This window comes from Pleurodeles waltl, chromosome 11, assembly GCF_031143425.1.
Source record: "Pleurodeles waltl isolate 20211129_DDA chromosome 11, aPleWal1.hap1.20221129, whole genome shotgun sequence".
NCBI classification, from domain to species: Eukaryota; Metazoa; Chordata; class Amphibia; order Caudata; family Salamandridae; genus Pleurodeles; species Pleurodeles waltl.
Genome location: NC_090450.1, coordinates 50682247 through 50700277, shown reverse-complemented (window position 1 = coordinate 50700277; position 18031 = coordinate 50682247). Strand labels below are relative to the sequence as shown.

The following is an 18031-nucleotide window of genomic DNA, read 5'->3' as shown; positions in this document are numbered from 1 at the left end:
GCTGTGCAAATTGGCTCCGTACTCCAACTCTTCTGGCTTTGCCTGTCTAAAATTGAAGCACAGTGTACTGAATGAATGTGCTACTCAGCTATGATTGTTTAAACCCTCTCATTAGGCTCTCCTTGTGTACTGCGCACACTGTGAGGGCTGTGGTGAGCAATTAGACACTGAAACCTGCAGGCCTATGAGAACCTCCAGTGAAGGTGACCTGTAGAAGATCATCCATTTAAGCTCTTCATTGTACATATTAATGCGGGTAAATATTCATATCGCATAAACCATACAGGAAATTGGATTCTTTTTTAGAATGTTCAGTCTTTCCACAGCTGGAAGTGCCCGCCCACCAGGGTAGACAACATAAAAGAAATACTTTAAGCAAATGGGCTGCCATTAGTCTCAGTAGAAATGTGTTTTTCATCAGGATACTAGCAAATGAATGCCTTTACAGTGAAGGGTGTTCTAATGTACTCTGCCAGAAGGGATTTGTACTACTGGGCCTAATACCTATAGAGAATTCTGCACTATTCACCATCCTTTGCCCTGCCATCGTTTAAGTATTGTGGGGGATTCATTATTGAACATACATAAATCCCTCCCTTTTCAACATAATTCTTATTTACTATCTCATGCATTCATTAGGTCTCTTTTTTTAAATTCTGTATAGTAATCTTTAAATCTGGTCTTGCTTTCATTCATCACTCCTCCCACCAGCTTATGTTTCAAATACTTTTAAATCTACAGTCTATACATAATTTTCTTTTATTTATATTGCAAGTCTTAATTCTGTTGATTTATTTCAGTTCTGTATAGCATTGTCTTGATAATTACTTCAGGTGTTTAGTTTTATTTTTTCCATGCAAGTCCTAGGATTTAATTAAAGGGGGCATGTACAGCAGTATGATTAATTAATCACTATTAAGAGTTCTCTTAGCAAGGAGTACCTTCTAAGATAGTAATCCTAAATATATTGCATGATTTCAGCCAGGAGGAGCCAACCTTGAACATACATCTCTCACATGATTGGCAAAATATAGGTACTTCAAACCTACATTGTACTTGGAATTAATTGCCAAATTTGCCAAATTTCTTTTTGCCAAATTTCTCTAGAAAATGTCAACTTAGCCCCTGCTAGACGTTTTCCTTTTTCTGCCAACTGTTATGAAACATGTTTCTTGCTCACTAGTTCTTTATTGCTGGTTTTTACCCCCAAATGCAATGGAAGTAAAAATTCATGCCGCCTTAGCTCAGACGGGTAAAGTGCTGACAAAGCTGTATCTTAGGGCCGGTGAAGAACTCATTTATCAAGAACATACCCCAAGAACTATTCATTTCTCCAGATTAGCTGTAACCTAAAATGTCTTTATAATTGTTAGTTTTTTTGAGATTTGCATATAATAAGAAGGAAAAGTGCTCAAAATTAATAGCAAGAAGAGAGACCAGTGATGCTGATTGAGTATGAAATAGTAGAATCCTCAAGAATGATTTCTGAAACTTTAAACTTTAAAACACAATTTCATAGTTGGCTGCTTAGGCCTTTTTCGTATCAGGTTCAATGAAACAGACTGCATGTTAGGAAGGTTTAGCTTTACATGAATCCACATGTTTATGTCCAACTTAGATAGATTTCACATTGCAGTTTCAAGGGATGTTCCTTTTTCCTCTGATGATGATCTTTGATATCCAAAATCAATTTGGCGTTCCAGCGAAGCATGCACTAGTAGGGCCCCTCACAATGAGTTAGTAGAAACTGGTAGGTTAGTGAAAAATGATAGGGTAAATCCCAAAAATATCAATACACTACTAGTGTCTTATACCAGATATGTGAGAAGCATTTATTTATAGTGTCCATCTTGAGTACTGTAGTTCCAGCATTCATTAGTTTCTAAAAGAAAATATTTTCTCTTGACATTTTATTGGTAAAGCTTGATCTGAAGAGAGGCTAATTACATATACTTATTATAATTTTAAGTGCATTCTGGATATAGTTGTAAATGAAATCATTGGACTATTGATGAGTCGCATTTCTAGCAAAAACACCGTAGCCAATTAATTGTCAATCCAGGCAGGGCACTCATTGATCCAGCCTCATTGATAGAGGCAGACAATTGTGCCTAGTAATGCTTGAAATATTCTTAATCATTTTTATAGTGCCATCCTTAGTGCACGAGTATACTCAGACTTTTTGAATCTTGCTCCGGACACATGGTCCACCTTGCAGAAAAAAACCAATAATGTTGAAACACATGTATGATTAGCAGTATGAGCATTATTCCCCTTTTACGGCCAGGGCCACAAGTGAGGTTCATATGGTTAGGTCCCCATCTATAAGAGCATAGACATGATAAAGAATTATATAATACAATGCTCCAAAATATTTTGTGTGGTACAGATTGTTTCAGGAATTTACAAACATCAATTTGTGTGTCAATGGGTGAAATTCCGAGCATTGGATGAAATTCAGTAGCATCAGAATAAGTTTGGACCCCAGAACCTACTTCCTGATTCTTTCTGTGTTCCAGAGGAAATGTGTCTGTGAGCTTTCAGAGGATCTGTAATATTTTGGGGCGATGAGATATTTTAAGGTAAACATGCTTGCTTTTTTAGAGACTGCCATTCTAATCTCCTGACCGGTCCTGGGTAGATTCTAGTCAAGCCTGTCATTTGGAATCTTGCAATGGGTATTTTTTTTATTGAATTTTCTTCTGCATTATATTAGGATGCTTGAGCAGTTTTTTTTTTTCGTTGCCCTAGTTTAGAGCACTCTGACAGAATGAATCTTTGGAACATATCTATTATTTACACCCTCCTTGAAGACGTTGATAGCAGCAATGCATTGGCACTAACTTTCCAAGCCTGAGCTAAAAAATACATGATATAGGTGTGGCCACCAGTTCTCATTTAATTATATCAGCATAATGGGATGAGTCAGGAGGCCCAGTCCTTTTATGCTTGTGATTTCGAAACCTTTTAGAACTGTGAAGCAATGTTTACAGCGACAAACCTTTGTGATCCACCTAGCTTTGATGGACACAAGGCGGGTGATTTTTTTTTTTTAAAGTAACTAAAGCATTGTGTGGTAGTGCACTGTCATTTACAGACATCATATTTCCTATTGAAATGGCCTCTAAATTTGCACAGCCATACAGTTATACTGATTAAATTACAATGCACACAAATGATAGTGTGTGGAACTCTGGTTTCAGGGCTTGATTCACAAAGGTAAAATACACTTCTACTATTGTCTACAAACTAGCTGCTTTATACATGTTTTATGTAAACTTCTAAAATGTCATTTAAAAAAAAAACATGGAACAGAATATCAAAAAAGAGATGAGTATATTGAAATATGTATATATATATATATCACATGATAGGAATATATTTGAAATATTAAACTACAAAATAATGTATTTAAACATTGACAGTTTTATTCAGTAATTTAAACTAAATATTATTATATATTCTTTTACCTTTAAAAATATACAAACAATAAATACACTAGTTTAACTAAACTTTAAATTCATAATATGAACACCTTAAAAGTAAACAAATATATAACACTAAAACATATATTCAACCAAATTATTAAATGATATATATGTGTGTATATATATATATATATATATTTGTATATATAAAATTGATAATACTAAAATAATTTAGCACATAATAACAAAATAAGTACATTTAACATTTTAAATCAATGTACTTTCCTCCTTATTAACCCAAAACAACCCAAAAATGATTTCAATTTATAAGCATAACAATAATGTAGCAAATAGAATTAAAAACCAATGATACACATACAATGCATTTTACAGAGTCCATTACCGAATACATCTTTCAATAAATTGACAAGTTATTTAAATACAACAAATAACTTACACAAATAATTTATATAATTACTAATTAACTATTTAACATTAAATATTAATTTGCAAAGAAAGAACTTACAATTTAAATAAATTTCTCACCCAATTTCCCTACATACTGAACAACCTGCTACTAACTTATAATTTAATGATGAACTATAACAAATAAAATATGCATTCAAAATACACTAAAATAATTAGTGACAATCAATAAAGCAACTTCCATAACTGATTCACAATAAACATATCATTAAAATAAAACTAATTTGAAAAAATAATTAAAACAACTTCCCACCCTTTTACCCTACAAACCCTATAGCCTACTAAATTTTAAATGAGTAATTAAAATATAGAAAAATAAAAGCACATATTAAAATCAATAAATACACTTAAATAATTAAAATGAAATATTTTGCTTAATCCACAACCAAACAAATATTTAATTTACAAATGTTTTAAATAAAGTTAAATAAAAACAATTCCCACCGTTATTCCCTACAAACTCAACAACAAGCTACTAACAGTAACACCTAAAAATAATATAATAACAACTGTGTATAAAATTAATCAATACTTAGGGCCTTATTACGAGTCTGGTGGATAGCGGTCGGACGGCCTCGGTTGTGGTGTTGGTCTGACTGCCACATTACGAGGTTGGCGGGCAAACCTGCCAACCTACCGCCGTCCCTGCTAGGATTTCTCAACCCAACGGGATGACGGCAGTGCAGGTTGTAATCAGCCAAAGCAGCGCCGAAACCACTCTGCTGATTACAACCTTGTTTTTCACCAGCCTTTTCATGGCGGTTCAGCCGCCATGAATAGGCTGGTGGAGAACAAGTGCAGAGGGTCAGAGGGTGCCCCTGCACTACCTATGCCCCTACAAGCACTCTCAAAATGCGCACTACCTGCTGTGCAGACAGTGTGCATTTTGAGGGTGCTGTCACACCCTCCCACTGGATCAACGGACGGGAACCTTCACCTTGGTCAGCCCAGTGGGAAAGTCATAATAGGGCCGGTGGGGAGACCACCACCTTGACTGCAGTCTCCTCACTATGGGTCTGCTGGTCGGCAAAGCCAACCACCAAACTCGTAATCAGGCCGTTAATGTCTATACTAAAATAAGCAATATTATATTATATAATAATTATAGATTTAACAAGAATGAAGTTTATACATTAAAAAACGGTCTTCTTAGCTTCTATGTTCTGTTCCAAGGTATTTTTGTATTGATATGTTTTACTTCGTTACTCAATATTTATGAAACACGATTATTTCCATTTACCAGTTCCACAACTTAACAACCAGAGTTATCAGCCCACCCACCAAACCTTCAACACCTTGATGTTTAATAGGACTGCATCATAAGTCCATTGAGAATGTGAAACGGAGACGTGACTCAGACTGGTGCAGGTGACACGTATATATGTCTTCATCTGATAATATTTGAGGGGATGCTCTTAGTCTTAGTTTCCTAAAGTTGTCAGATGTTAACAGATGTTAACTGATGTTTTTTCTCTACAGTATATGTTCCTTTAGTCTTTAATCACATGGCAGACAATTAAAGGTGGATAATATCTACCTCAGATAGCAATTATGCTTAACGAATATGCATACAACTGTATTTGTTTGCAGACAATTGTTCAGCATCCCTGTGCTCAGATTTTATGAATGTGTTACTTTACTTCTAAAAATACCAATGCATAAACAGCTCCGTATGACTTCAAGCATAACCCAAGCTTACTTTGGGCAAAAGCCTCATGGCTTAAAAGACATCCATCTATGGCTGCCGGCCAAGGCAAGACACCATCACTTCATTTCACAGTTAGTTTCCAGACATTCTAAAATGTCACTCCTTCAAGAAATGCTCAGAGAATTTCATCTGGAATGAAGGTTAAGAATGATCACTCAAACTTACTTGTACCCATCAGAAAAAGAGAATGTGTGGAAGCCTAAAACAGCTTGGAACATCAGGTCACAATCATTTAGCTGGGTCTGGTGGCTTAGTGGACTAATGTGCCCATTGTAGGGGCCTACGTTTGACCTTATGGTCACAGGTTCAAATCCCGCTGTGTCCACTCAGCCTTTCATCCTTTTGAGGTTGATAAAATGATAACCATTGAGCTGGGTAACAAACATCTGTCATTCAGTGCCAAGATACCCCTTCATGTGCACCTTACAAATATTATGTTGTGTTATGTTATGTTAGTCTGACAAAGGCTTGCTGGCCAAATTTAAAATCAAATTTATTTTCAAGTGTGATAGTTCTACAAACACTGCTAAGTCTTATTTGCTTTTATTTTCCAGAGTGATTTGTGGTCTTTGGGAATTACAGCCATTGAAATGGCCGAAGGTGCTCCTCGTAAGTATTCAGATGTACGATTGCTGTACAGTTCATCTAATTTTATGATAACCACACCAAACCAGGGTTGGAGTGGCTTGATCTCAAGCTATTTGCTCATTGGCATTGGGTGGTATATGGAGTGAAGGGAGCACAATCAAAGACCTATGAAGGGAGCACAATCAAAGACCTATAAAGACTACATGATATATTTTAATAAGTCTAATTATGGATCTTAGTTATTGTTATCTGGTGGTCTTCAGTCATTTTCATGCCGAACATTATTTGAAGAAAACTGAACTAGGGCTCCAGATGACTGGAAACAGAAATGTGTTTGACAGGAAAAGTTGAACACAGGGTGTTTGCAGGATTTTAAATATAAAAGTAGCAAAACATATTTATTAGTTCATGTTACCGCTCATCCTCTAAATACCTCTATGGAAGCAGTACAAGTTGGTTGGTTTCAGCCTCTCACAACCAGTTGGGGTCTGCTCTAAGGATTCCCTAACACCAGCAGTGTACGCAGGGCACATGATGTAGTCACTGATTTGTTTGGGGTGTTAAGTAGGGACCTTCTGCTGGTGCCGGCGTCATCCCCAGGGAACATTCTTTTCTTACTCCTCTTACACATTTTGAAGGCCTTCCACCCCTTTACATTTCTTCTGCTGCCCCACTCCAGTTTCCTGTAGCTGGCTAGTGGACATCCTTCAGCCTGCACCCAGCCACTTGTTAAGACAGCCTCAGATAGCCATCATAGATCATTTTCATAAACTCAGTGACACTCGGATGCTCTTGCATAACTTGATAGGTCTCAAAGATCCTCATTTGGACAACATCTACTGTCAGTCACATCCTAAATAATGTTTCAACCTTTGTCAATTGTAAAACATCCACAAACTAGCACTCAGCTTAGCATGAACTAGTCCTCCACTAACATTCCCAACTGCAGTTTGCACTGGCACATATTCAGCCTGCCCTAAGTTGAATTAACCATCCGTCACCATTAGAAACTTTCATCAGACACTAAGATCCTCAATAGACCTTCAGTCACCTTCAATTGTCCCTACAACCCACTCTTATGGTGCTCAAAGTCACAAACCTCAACACCTTGCCTTCAGTATTAATCCTAAACATCTTACAGAAAAGGTTTCAGAAATGATACAGGTGCCACAGGAGGGATTCATACAGCAGGGCTGGTCTTAAGATTCACTGCACAGAATAAATCACAAATTTTAAGGCAGCATCGTACTGAATACTGTTGACTAACCTCGGTATAAACCCCATTATTGTAATCCATCATCTCTCATTCCCTCTCTTGAGTGCATCTCATTTGTTAGCATGCACTCATAGAACATGCAGCACATTATTGGTTTGGGAAGTTTTCATTCAAAATGCAGGGAATTGTCAAAGATGAGTGGATGCCACAAGTCTCCTTGTGAGATGTTTTCCATAAAATACTATAGCAGTAATGAATGCCAGTTGCCAAAGAACGTCCACAGAGCTTTTGATAGTTTGGGTTGTATGATGCAATGGAAAAGACCTCTGCCTTATGGTTGCACTTCCCACTAAAATCACATTTAGGATTTGTTTGGTCTTCTTACGGCGCACATATTTTTCCACTTTAGCTGTTGGAAGCAGGATCCCATGTTCCACACCACCAGTGTTCTTTCTGAGAGAAGTTGGGATGCGATACCATTAAACCTTATGCCTGAATTTGATATATTTGGCCTAGAGATTGACATTTTAAGTGTAATGCAGTCCAGATTTAGGCTGCAAGTATACAGGACACTAAGTCATCTCACATTTATTTTTTAGAATTTATGGGAACCCAAGTGTAATATAGCTTTGTGTAGCTGCCTTAGTGTAGTGCATTCAGTAAATTCTTTTTAAGAGGAAACCTGAGGTTTGATGCAGAAATTTCCCATGTGCCATACACTGTCATTTAAGTGTTGTCTTCTCCAAGATCCATAGCCATTACACTGTGCCCTAAGATGGCAACAAATGGGCCATGGTTTCATACTAGCAGGGTCATTCCTTCAGAATTTTGTAGCCTTATGAAGTTTTGCATATGACACATAGGAATGACCAACTACCCAATGTTAGCATGGTCTAATTTAGATAACACAACTGTTAAAATCTGGGCCCAGTGTGAGAAACTCATACCTAGAAATAGTCCCTCGATGGCTCATGTAAACTCTTGTGCTGACAATGCTGGATAGCTCTGGAGACATACCTTAGGAACTATATGTTAATCTACACAAATGTGCTCTTGTGAATTACAATTCTCGGGGCTGGATTACACTTTACAGATTTATTACAAAGAAGACTGGCATATATTGAATTATATTTTTCAGTTGGTTAAAGGTCACTTGCTTAAAATAATGCAAAACTGTTCAAATGATTAGGTGTTTTAATAGCCGGCTTGTGTCACACCAGGTTCAAAGTCCAATTCACAGATTCAAATTCATACTTTTGAGGATTCACTTCAGACTTTGGGTCCTACAGCTTTGAAACATGTACAATGGTGTTCTCACTGTTGTGCTAATCATGCCTTCTCTTTGACTGGAAACAGTAAAAGCACTGTTGAGTCATCTCGATTTCAGGAAGCTTTCTCAGCCAGATGGATGCTGTCTCATTAGATTATATTATTGCATGCCTGGAAGCAGTATTTCACAAGAGTGAAAATATGAATATCTTCCAAGTTTTCCTCTTCCCATGGAGACAGTGGAGGTCTAGGCAATCAGTGGACACTTTTCTATGTTTGACAATATTTTGGCCTAGTGTATGAACTGTTTTGTTTCATAAGTGAAGCTGTACAAGGGTCCATGTCTCTACACTGTCAATGCACAAGTTGACCTCCCATATCTTCCTCTTGCCTGCACTTCCAAAGCCAAGTAGCTGTGAGATTTATTGCAGATCAACCAAATGCTCTTATGCTTGATTATTTCATTGGGACACATACAGAACTTCATTGCAGTTTAAAGTGCATTGTAGATCAAACTGAAGGATATCGTTAGATTCCCTTGTCAATGAATAGGGCATTGGGGTATAGGTGGCAAGACTTATATGCTACACCTGATCTCCCACCTAACACAGATACCCATTACACATGTATTCAGATAAACTAGGCCTCTATCATAGTGTACTTCACCATTTTGTTAGTTCAGTAGAACAAAAAGGCTTCCTGCTGGAGGCGATTGGTGATGCAAGATATAGTACATTACAATTTAAAGCAGGTAGAATGAATAATAACACACTGTCCAGATTAGGGATAGTCTCAGAGTATCAAGAATATATTACCAGTCAATTTTTATTATGAAAATAAAATAATCTGAATTAGATATAAAACATAAACCTAAGTTATTAATTATATGAAATCTTCATAATAAAACAGTATTTATTGATACCAAAAGCCAATATCTAAAACAAAATCCGCTAAACTACCTGCCTATCTTATCTCATGGTTGGGGTATATTGGTACCTGGTGCTCTACCAGCACAGATAGGTCCACTGAAAATTCCTTTGAGGATTTCCAGGTTTCAAAATATTGAAATTTCCTTGTGTGGGTGCATACATGTAGCAGCATCCTATGGGAGGCTGTCTTCGTAGGTGTTCTAGGTCAACTTTGAGAATTTTGCACTTCTTCAGTGCATAAGCAAGGTCTAAAGGTATTAAAAAATGATGCAGCATTCCCAAATTGATAGGTTATGGCTTGCAGTGCGCATCTGCATTTGGAGGGAGAGGGACAGCCATGGAATTTCTCATGGTAGAATACAACAAGACAACTGTTAAATCTGACACTACTCTAAACACTCTCATAGAAGCATCATAACTCAATGTCTCTCCCAAACAGTGACATACACAGTGGTGTGCAACAGGGATTCGGCTCTATGTATGTGCCTAAGTAGCAGTTTTTGTCAGATATGTATTATTTTCCTGAGACGATTCATGTTTATCTATTCTTTTTAATTGATAGTTGTACATAACATAAGCAGAGATGTCCACCTACATTATGTAGAACAACATTTGCCAGTTGTACGCCTGTATCACACCAATAAGCTTACTCGTATTAACTTAACTGTCATGTGTATAGTACATGTTGCCACCCTCTCATGCAAGAAGTTGCGCGGGGTGCATTGCTACTACTGGATATAAATCTATGCCCAGAGTTAGTAAATTGCACTGAGGCAGACATATACAGCTAATCAAAGGCATAAATCCGACCTTTGTCAAATGGGCCCTATGTTTCCATTATAAATGACACAGCTGAAACCAGTAAGTAGTCTGATACATTCTCATACTTATTTGTTACTCCAGTGTACTAATGTTTCGAATTGAAATGATACTGGATGATCCCAGATGGAAAATGATAAAGCCAATATGATTGTTCTTTCAAGTAATGGAATATTGTTATGTAATGGGATACTTCCAGCAAGGCTGGTGTTACTGCACCAATTGATATGAGCTAGTTCCCCAACTTTGGGACATTTCCATGTACACTGAGCTAGAAGTGTGTCTCTGAAAATCCCCGTGTTAGTAATGCAGAAATAATTTCTTTAGTAGCCCATCACTGAGAAGTCTTGTTTAAGTTCAACACTCTCACAATCATTATCACACTGGTCTAGCTCTCGTGCAAAGTGATACGCTTCCATGTCAGTTGCGCCAGAGATACTCCGAGCTTTTGTGAGTATTGATAAATGTTGCAATTAACGTGTTGCAATTACCATGTGTCTGAAATGGCCTTTGTCTTTTTCGTTTAGCGCTTTGTGACATGCATCCAATGAGGGCCTTGTTTCTCATCCCCCGGAACTCTGCTCCAAGATTAAAATCGAAGAAATGGTAAACCACATTTTTAAAACTGATTATTGCGCGCACACACTATTTGTCTGTACGTATACGGGTGATTACGTGAGATTGCACTACTGCACTTTTTCACCAATATTACTGTTTACAAGCTGATGTAATGTTATACAAACATTCCTGAATTAGGTGTGTGTGGAAAGTGCAGTCTCTCCTCTCGGTGCAAGATTATTCCTGCATGTGGGCCTCCATGAAGTCCAGCCATGGGTTTTAAACTTTGAATTGCTCCCCACAATTAATCTCTCATGACAGGTAAAGTAAAACGGTTCTTTCATTTTACCATTTCTCTTCTGGATTTTTTTTTTAAAGGGCAAAGAAAAAGGTATTTTAAGATATTGAAATACATTTATTCAACATGCAGTCACTTGAAACCAGACGTGGCGTCAATTTGCTTTAGAAGGAATCACATTTTTATTAAAAAGTATTTAGTCATTTCTGGCATGGCCATTTCTTTTGGAGGATTAACCATGGAAGGATTGAACTGGATTCAAAATTGGATTAAGGTAGAAATATCGTCAAAACAAATTAGACAGCCTTGGGAAGAAAAGCAGAACACTGCAAGAATACTGAAGGAACGTGCAGGCTGCTTGGCAGTGCACGGCTGTCTCCATAATTCTTGCAAGCTGACCTTCAGTCTGTGTAAATCTGTTCCAATGGAAATGGGTAGGATGTGAGTTGGGAAAAGCAGTGAATGCTAATACAATCCCTCTAATGATGTTAGAAATGAGAATGTTAAGCTAAATGTACATTAAACTCTGGCACAGTTTTCAGTTTTATTCAGAGCAGGCGAAAATTCAATTACATTTGAGTAATTCGTGTAATTTCTGGCTTTTTTTCTTTAATATTTTCACTTGAAATTCCACTATTATGAACAGTGTGCAAATGGGAGCTGTCGCTCAGGTAAAAAATTGTGATGCAGCACCACCGAAGCAACGGGAGTGGGCAGGATGTGAGTGGTGCTTGTTTTCTGCACTTGTGTTTTTCTAGTGTGCAGTGTTCCCTTAGATAAGATATAGATACAAGGAGATGCTTTACGCAAAAAAAATTATATAGCAAGATTTGTATTTCACATAATATCTATTTTTTTCCAAAATTTTACATAATTAACAAAATAAAATGATCCTAAGTAAGGGGCTCAGTACAACACTGGTGGTCCCACCACAGGACTGCCAATGCCGCGTGGAGGACGCCACCGTCATGCCGGCGGCGTCCACTCCAGTCATATTACAAAGTTCCTGCCAGGCTGACCAGCGGTAACATTGTATTACAACATTCCCAATGGTCAGCCCGGTGGGAACAGTGGTACGGAATTGGTCCTGGCTCCTTTAAAGGAGTGAAGGTCAATACAGTAGCACATCAGCATCCTCGGAATTCACACTGTCTTTAAGGTAGTGTGTATTCCGATGGTGCTAGGCAGGGGGACCCTGGCACTGCCCAAGCAATTGGCATGGGCATTGCTGGGGCCCCCGTGGCAACCGGCAGTAGCTTTCCGCCAGCCTTTCCATGGGGGTGATCACCATGGAAAGGCTGGTGGAAAGCCGAGTTGTAGTCAGCGCAACTCAGACCGCCGTCTACCTGGTGGGAACCACATTCCTGGTGGTGAAGGTGGTCCCCTGGCATGTCTGCATGCCAGGGTTGTAATGTGGGGGTCGACAGTCAATGCCAATCTGGCAGTCCTCAGACCGCCAGACTCGTAATGAGACCCTAAATCTGTGGCATTGTTTACAGGGCTAGTGTCTGCTATTCACACACATTATTTACTCCAGCATTGTTAAAATAAAGAAACCATATAAAGAAATCCAATAACTACTAAATGTAAAATCAAGCAATGCCATAATGAAGAAAGGTAATTATGAAGAAGAAATGTAGAACAATAAGGCTATTTATGTGTTTGAAATTAAAATAAAACCAACAGAACAAGAAATAAAAAATAGGTTACAGTTCAATGTTGGAATATGGCAATGTTTAAAAATAGGATTAGTGCTAGATGTGTGGTTAGGAAAAGAGGAAGGGTCAGTTTGTATGATTAGGACAAGGATTAACATCGGTAATAGGGTGAAGAAATGGGTTAGGATGAAGGTACTCTTTACAGTTGGTGGTAGGTTTAGGGTAAGTGAAGGAGGCAGAACAATACAAGCTTGAGCGTTAGGGTGGTTCCTTACTTGAGGTATTTAAAGACAAAAATGTCTGCTGCACACTTCTTTACCCTGAGTGCCTGACTGTGTGCACCTGGTATCCTGACAGTTTTTTTTTTAGCCCTAAAAAGATTGTGATAATCTAGCATATGCACAGAGGCCTAGGCATGTCCCTGATTATGTGACGTCCTGAACTTGCTTTGAGAAACAGGACTACTGCCCTGGTCTTTGAGCGTACAGTGGTGTAAGGTCAGCATTGTTACCCCATGTATCTATGTGGATCTGTGAAGTCGAGGCCTACTGTTTACTCATCGAGATTTCTGCTTCCATGCTCTCATGAACAACACTTACCAACAGTGCAGGTGGGACGGTGATATCTTATGGCTGCCAAGCAGCTTGCAACTCTGCAGAAAATGCTGGAGCGGTGGGTGAGAGGCCATGTGTAACCCTGTGCCCTGGTTGAAGTTCCTCCATAAAACCCTCCTGGTGTTGCAGTGCTCTTTAGGAGCACCAGGCAACCTGAAAGTGACCCTGAGGACTGGCTCATCCTGAGAAGATGTAAGAGACTTGAAACGGAGTGTCCATATGTATTGGGGGTGATGGAACTGCTTCTGTGCTCCTTTCAAACCACTTGTGTTTACCCCTAGTAAGAGTAAGGGGGATACCGAACAGGGGAAGAGCACCTGAGGAAAGCGGGGATAGAAAGGACGCAGGATGGGCACAGCAAGTGCAAACATAGTGCTTAGATATGCGAACTTGTTTTGATTAATATAGTGTGCAGATTTGAGTGCATCTGTGTGATTATCATACTTTCTTGCAAAGATAAGCCCTCGGCAGGACATTCACTTTATTCACTAGGTTGAATGATTGTTGAGCATTGAGCTCCATCCCCCCTTACACTACTTCCCTTAGAATCCTGTGACTTGCATGCCTTTGCTACACTGAGAGTCAAGTGCGGAATGGGTAGTACTTGGCCCAGTATTCGGAGCCGTAGAAGGATGGAAACTAGGGCATTAGAGGCAAGTGACCTCAACCCCCTAGTTTGAGACCCAGTAGCTGCTGTTTTCCCCATAGCTCCACAAATTTGGTGACAAGGCATTATGGCATTCTTGAGTATGGTTACTTCATGATGGTTAACCTAATGCTGATAGCTAAAACTATGGCTTCTTGATTATGATAAATTTACTATGGAGTTCTTTGTCATGGCATTCTTCATTTACAAATTGACTCAATTATACCCACTATAGATACATAGCTACAAAATGAGAAAAGTACACTCAATTCACAAAGGGAAACTGAAATGAAATTACTTAGGAACATATTGGGCACATGCATAGTATATTCTTTCACTTTATGACTTTGCCACGTTTTTAGAATTGTGTATGCACACTGAAAGGCATCCAAGGCATACCCAAGGAATACAAATGATCTACTGAGATTCATCTCTCTTGCTCCTATGTAGTTCTGTGCTCCTGTTTCAACCTGACATTTCAGAAATGTGTTTTACGAAAAAGAAAGAATAGTATTAGGCTAATTTTTCTTTGGTGTGGGTGGAATATTTCATCCTGCCTGCAGAATTGGTGGAATTTTGGTCACTCCACATTACTACGTAGCATGTAGTTCCGGCCAAACTCCACCAATTGCTGTGTTGCTGAGTTTTTCACCTGCAAGGCTCCAGCAAATGCAAGCTGGATTTGGCATTCCCTAGCTCAATTTTCTGACCTGGGCAGTCGCAGGTGGTCACAATTGGTTGGGGTTAGAAGGCTGCCACTTGAATAGATTTGCTGACTCTTGAGTAAATATTCTGCTTGAGGGTCAACAAAATCAATTTGAATCGGTGGGTGCTCTTGCACAGCACATGGTGCCTTTGTTGCATATTTCAGCACTGCTCATGCTAACAGCACTAAATTGCAGCACAAGCAGTGCGAGCTGCATATTTTCTGCCCATTAGTGGAACTCCGTGAAATCTTCCTAAGTTTTCATGCAACTCAGCAGAATTCGTCAGAGTGAAACTCCCTTCACTCTGATTTTTTTCTGCAACCCATCACTATATTGGGGGAATTCCAATTTTGAGAATTCAGGAAAAAAATATTGTTTTGCCATTGACAAGTCTCTGCTGGCGTAATTAGGCATGGCTTGTGGTCGAAGTACATTTCATTTATGTGAACCAGATCACTTTCCATAAGCACCTCAGGCTTTGCTGAATGTGAACACAACTTAAGAGAACTTAGTGAATTAGAAACTATACATCTATTGCACAAGGAGATTTTTTCTCAAATATATGTGCTCCTATGTAAATTGACCCTTGCACATGGGGAGTGGAAGTGTTTGTTACCTCTCTATGGGTATTTAATTCTTTGTATCTTTGTAACTCTTTCCCATTTTCCCCTTCTAGAACACATTTTTCTAACAAATATTTGGTCAATGCACTGTTATTTTAGGTCTAAAAAGTTCCAGTCCTTCATTGAAAGCTGTCTTGTGAAGAATCATGGCCAGAGACCTGCAACGGAGCAACTGATGAAACATCCCTTTATACGTGACCAGCCGAATGAAAGGCAAGTTCGTATTCAGCTTAAGGACCACATTGATAGAACAAAGAAGAAACGAGGCGAGAAGGGTGAGTATGAGAGAAGAGGGTTTTTTAGAATAATATTAAAGAGGCTGGCATGACTTACATTTTTACATTGCACTCAATTGTTATCATTGTGTATACATTAGTGCAACCCTTTTTAGGAATGGTCAGGCAAATCACTTCCTTGGGAGGATGGTGCAGTGAATAAGGGCATGGAAGAGGTGATGATCATTCTTAATTTGACAAGATTGAGAGAGAAATGTATTTGAGAAATTATAGCCCTCGGAAATAAAAATTAAAACGTTGCTTTAAGGAGTGCCCACATGATGCAGTTAAATAACCAAAAACAAGTGTCCAGAAGACGAAGAGACAACAATGATTTTATGATTTTTCAATAGCTGTTGCTATTATACCAACATAAATTCCAACTGCGATCTGTGGACTATGATTTTGTGTGTAGCATATCAAGTAGAATATTAACATCAGTAGAGCAATTTTGTGAGGTAGTACTAAAACTGCAAATCTGTGGTCAGAAAGATCACAACAGAGAAGATTTGTTAATATGTTCCTGCATTATGTTTCTCCCCAGGGGGTAAAAAGGAAATGGAAAATGAGACATATAATAAAGGAGGAAAGCATGGAGCTTAGAGAGGTTCAGAGAAGACTTAGTAAAAAATAAAAGTCAAATCTTGGCTGCCTTTTGCATGTCCAGCCTTCCCTTCTTACGGATCTGTGGAGGAAGGCAATAGTAGAAATATTTGTATTATCAGTAGGATTTCTATGATTAATAAAGAACTTGAATATTTGAGTGCAGGAATTGTTGCAGTTACCCACTCTGCATACCAACCTTTTGGATCGGAACATTGGTAGAGATTGGTCGATGGCCTCTCATGAATAGAATCACAGTTCTGATACAGGACGTTTCCAGTATCTGTGCTCTGGGTACGGGTGCCTGGACTGAATATAGACCTGAAGGCTGCTCACTATTTTTTAGGTTATGAAGGTACAAATACCAAAAGCAAAAGTTGTATAGAACAGTCTCTGAATTCAAAAAGTTTTTTCCCTTTAAAAACAGCGAGCTGTTTATTATTTATGAAATTATTTAAAGGTTTTAGCTAGTAGTGGTTTCTTTTGCAGCAACCATTCTGTGGATAGACTCAGGATTTTAGCTAAACCTCACAGATGGATTCCATTCAGTTTGTGTTTCAATCAGTGTCTTGCCAACACTTTAGCTGGCGCTATATTGAATTCTGCAAGTGGTCAGAGTTTTAATATTGCATTACTGAAAAAAGAAATGCTAAAATGTTGTAAGAGCATAGTATTGGAAAAGTAGGATTTGCCTACAAAACAAGCCAGGAAAGGGGTGAACAAAGCTGACCATAAGTGAGAGATTGATTTTTTGAAGGCCCAGTTCTCAAAAGCTTTGCATTGAGTAGACATGACTTTTGAAATACTGCTGACAGGCTTATGACTTCTGAATTGCAGGAGTCACAGGTGTGATGTAAGTGAGCCCCCCCATCCCAAAGTAAGATAAGGCAAAATCTTTTGGTTCAGAATGGTTTTGATCCTCCTTTTTTGAACCTGTATGGCTTTGGCTTTCAGACAATGAAAATAAGTTTAACTTTACTCTGTAAAGGTATTTTGCGAGAGGTGATAAGGCAGATGGACAATCAACTGAAATACACAACTTCAGGATTTAACATTCAGAAATAAATATAAAATGTTTTACCACCTGACATGCTCATTTTGTGAATTCATCTCTCCCATACAACATTTCATTGTTTGATTTGAATGAGTCATCCTAAAATCTTGTATCTCTGCTGAAATTAAACAGCAATGTTTCCTCAGTGATTTGTGCCCACTGCTTGCTTTGGTGTTTCTGTGGCTGAATAACATAGAACGCGTGGGTAGAGAAAGGAGACAGTGATTTTTGCAGTATATTTACTGATCCTCTTAGCAGACATGGGCTCTGTGATCTGGCTCTTAAGTTTAATAATAATAAGCCAAGGGGCCCTTTCCCTGCAGAAAGACTTCATGATCGCTAATCATGAACATATAGTTTATGATGGGTATATCACAGACCTGCCTAATTTCTATTGTGGTGTTCTTTCTTATGGTGCAGTTACCAATCAAAGGTATTAGATTAATCAAGGCAATGCAAGTGATAAAATTAGAAAGTTGATACAATATTATCAGGATAAACATTCATTTGACCATTAGATATTACTATGATCAAGCATAATGGTTTATTCAA

General features: G+C 38.4%; 1 protein-coding gene across 7 annotated transcripts in view; it reads left to right on the top strand.

Annotated features, from left to right (window-relative positions):
* The window catches only part of TNIK (TRAF2 and NCK interacting kinase), a 623603-nt gene that overhangs the window by 383651 nt on the left and 221921 nt on the right, over nt 1-18031 (top strand). For all 7 annotated transcript variants that reach the window (XM_069213031.1, XM_069213035.1, XM_069213034.1 and 4 more), the window contains exons 8-10: nt 6177-6231; nt 10971-11049; nt 15647-15822. In XM_069213031.1, coding sequence (XP_069069132.1) covers nt 6177-6231; nt 10971-11049; nt 15647-15822 — 310 coding nt within the window. The remainder of the gene's footprint in view (nt 1-6176; nt 6232-10970; nt 11050-15646; nt 15823-18031) is intronic.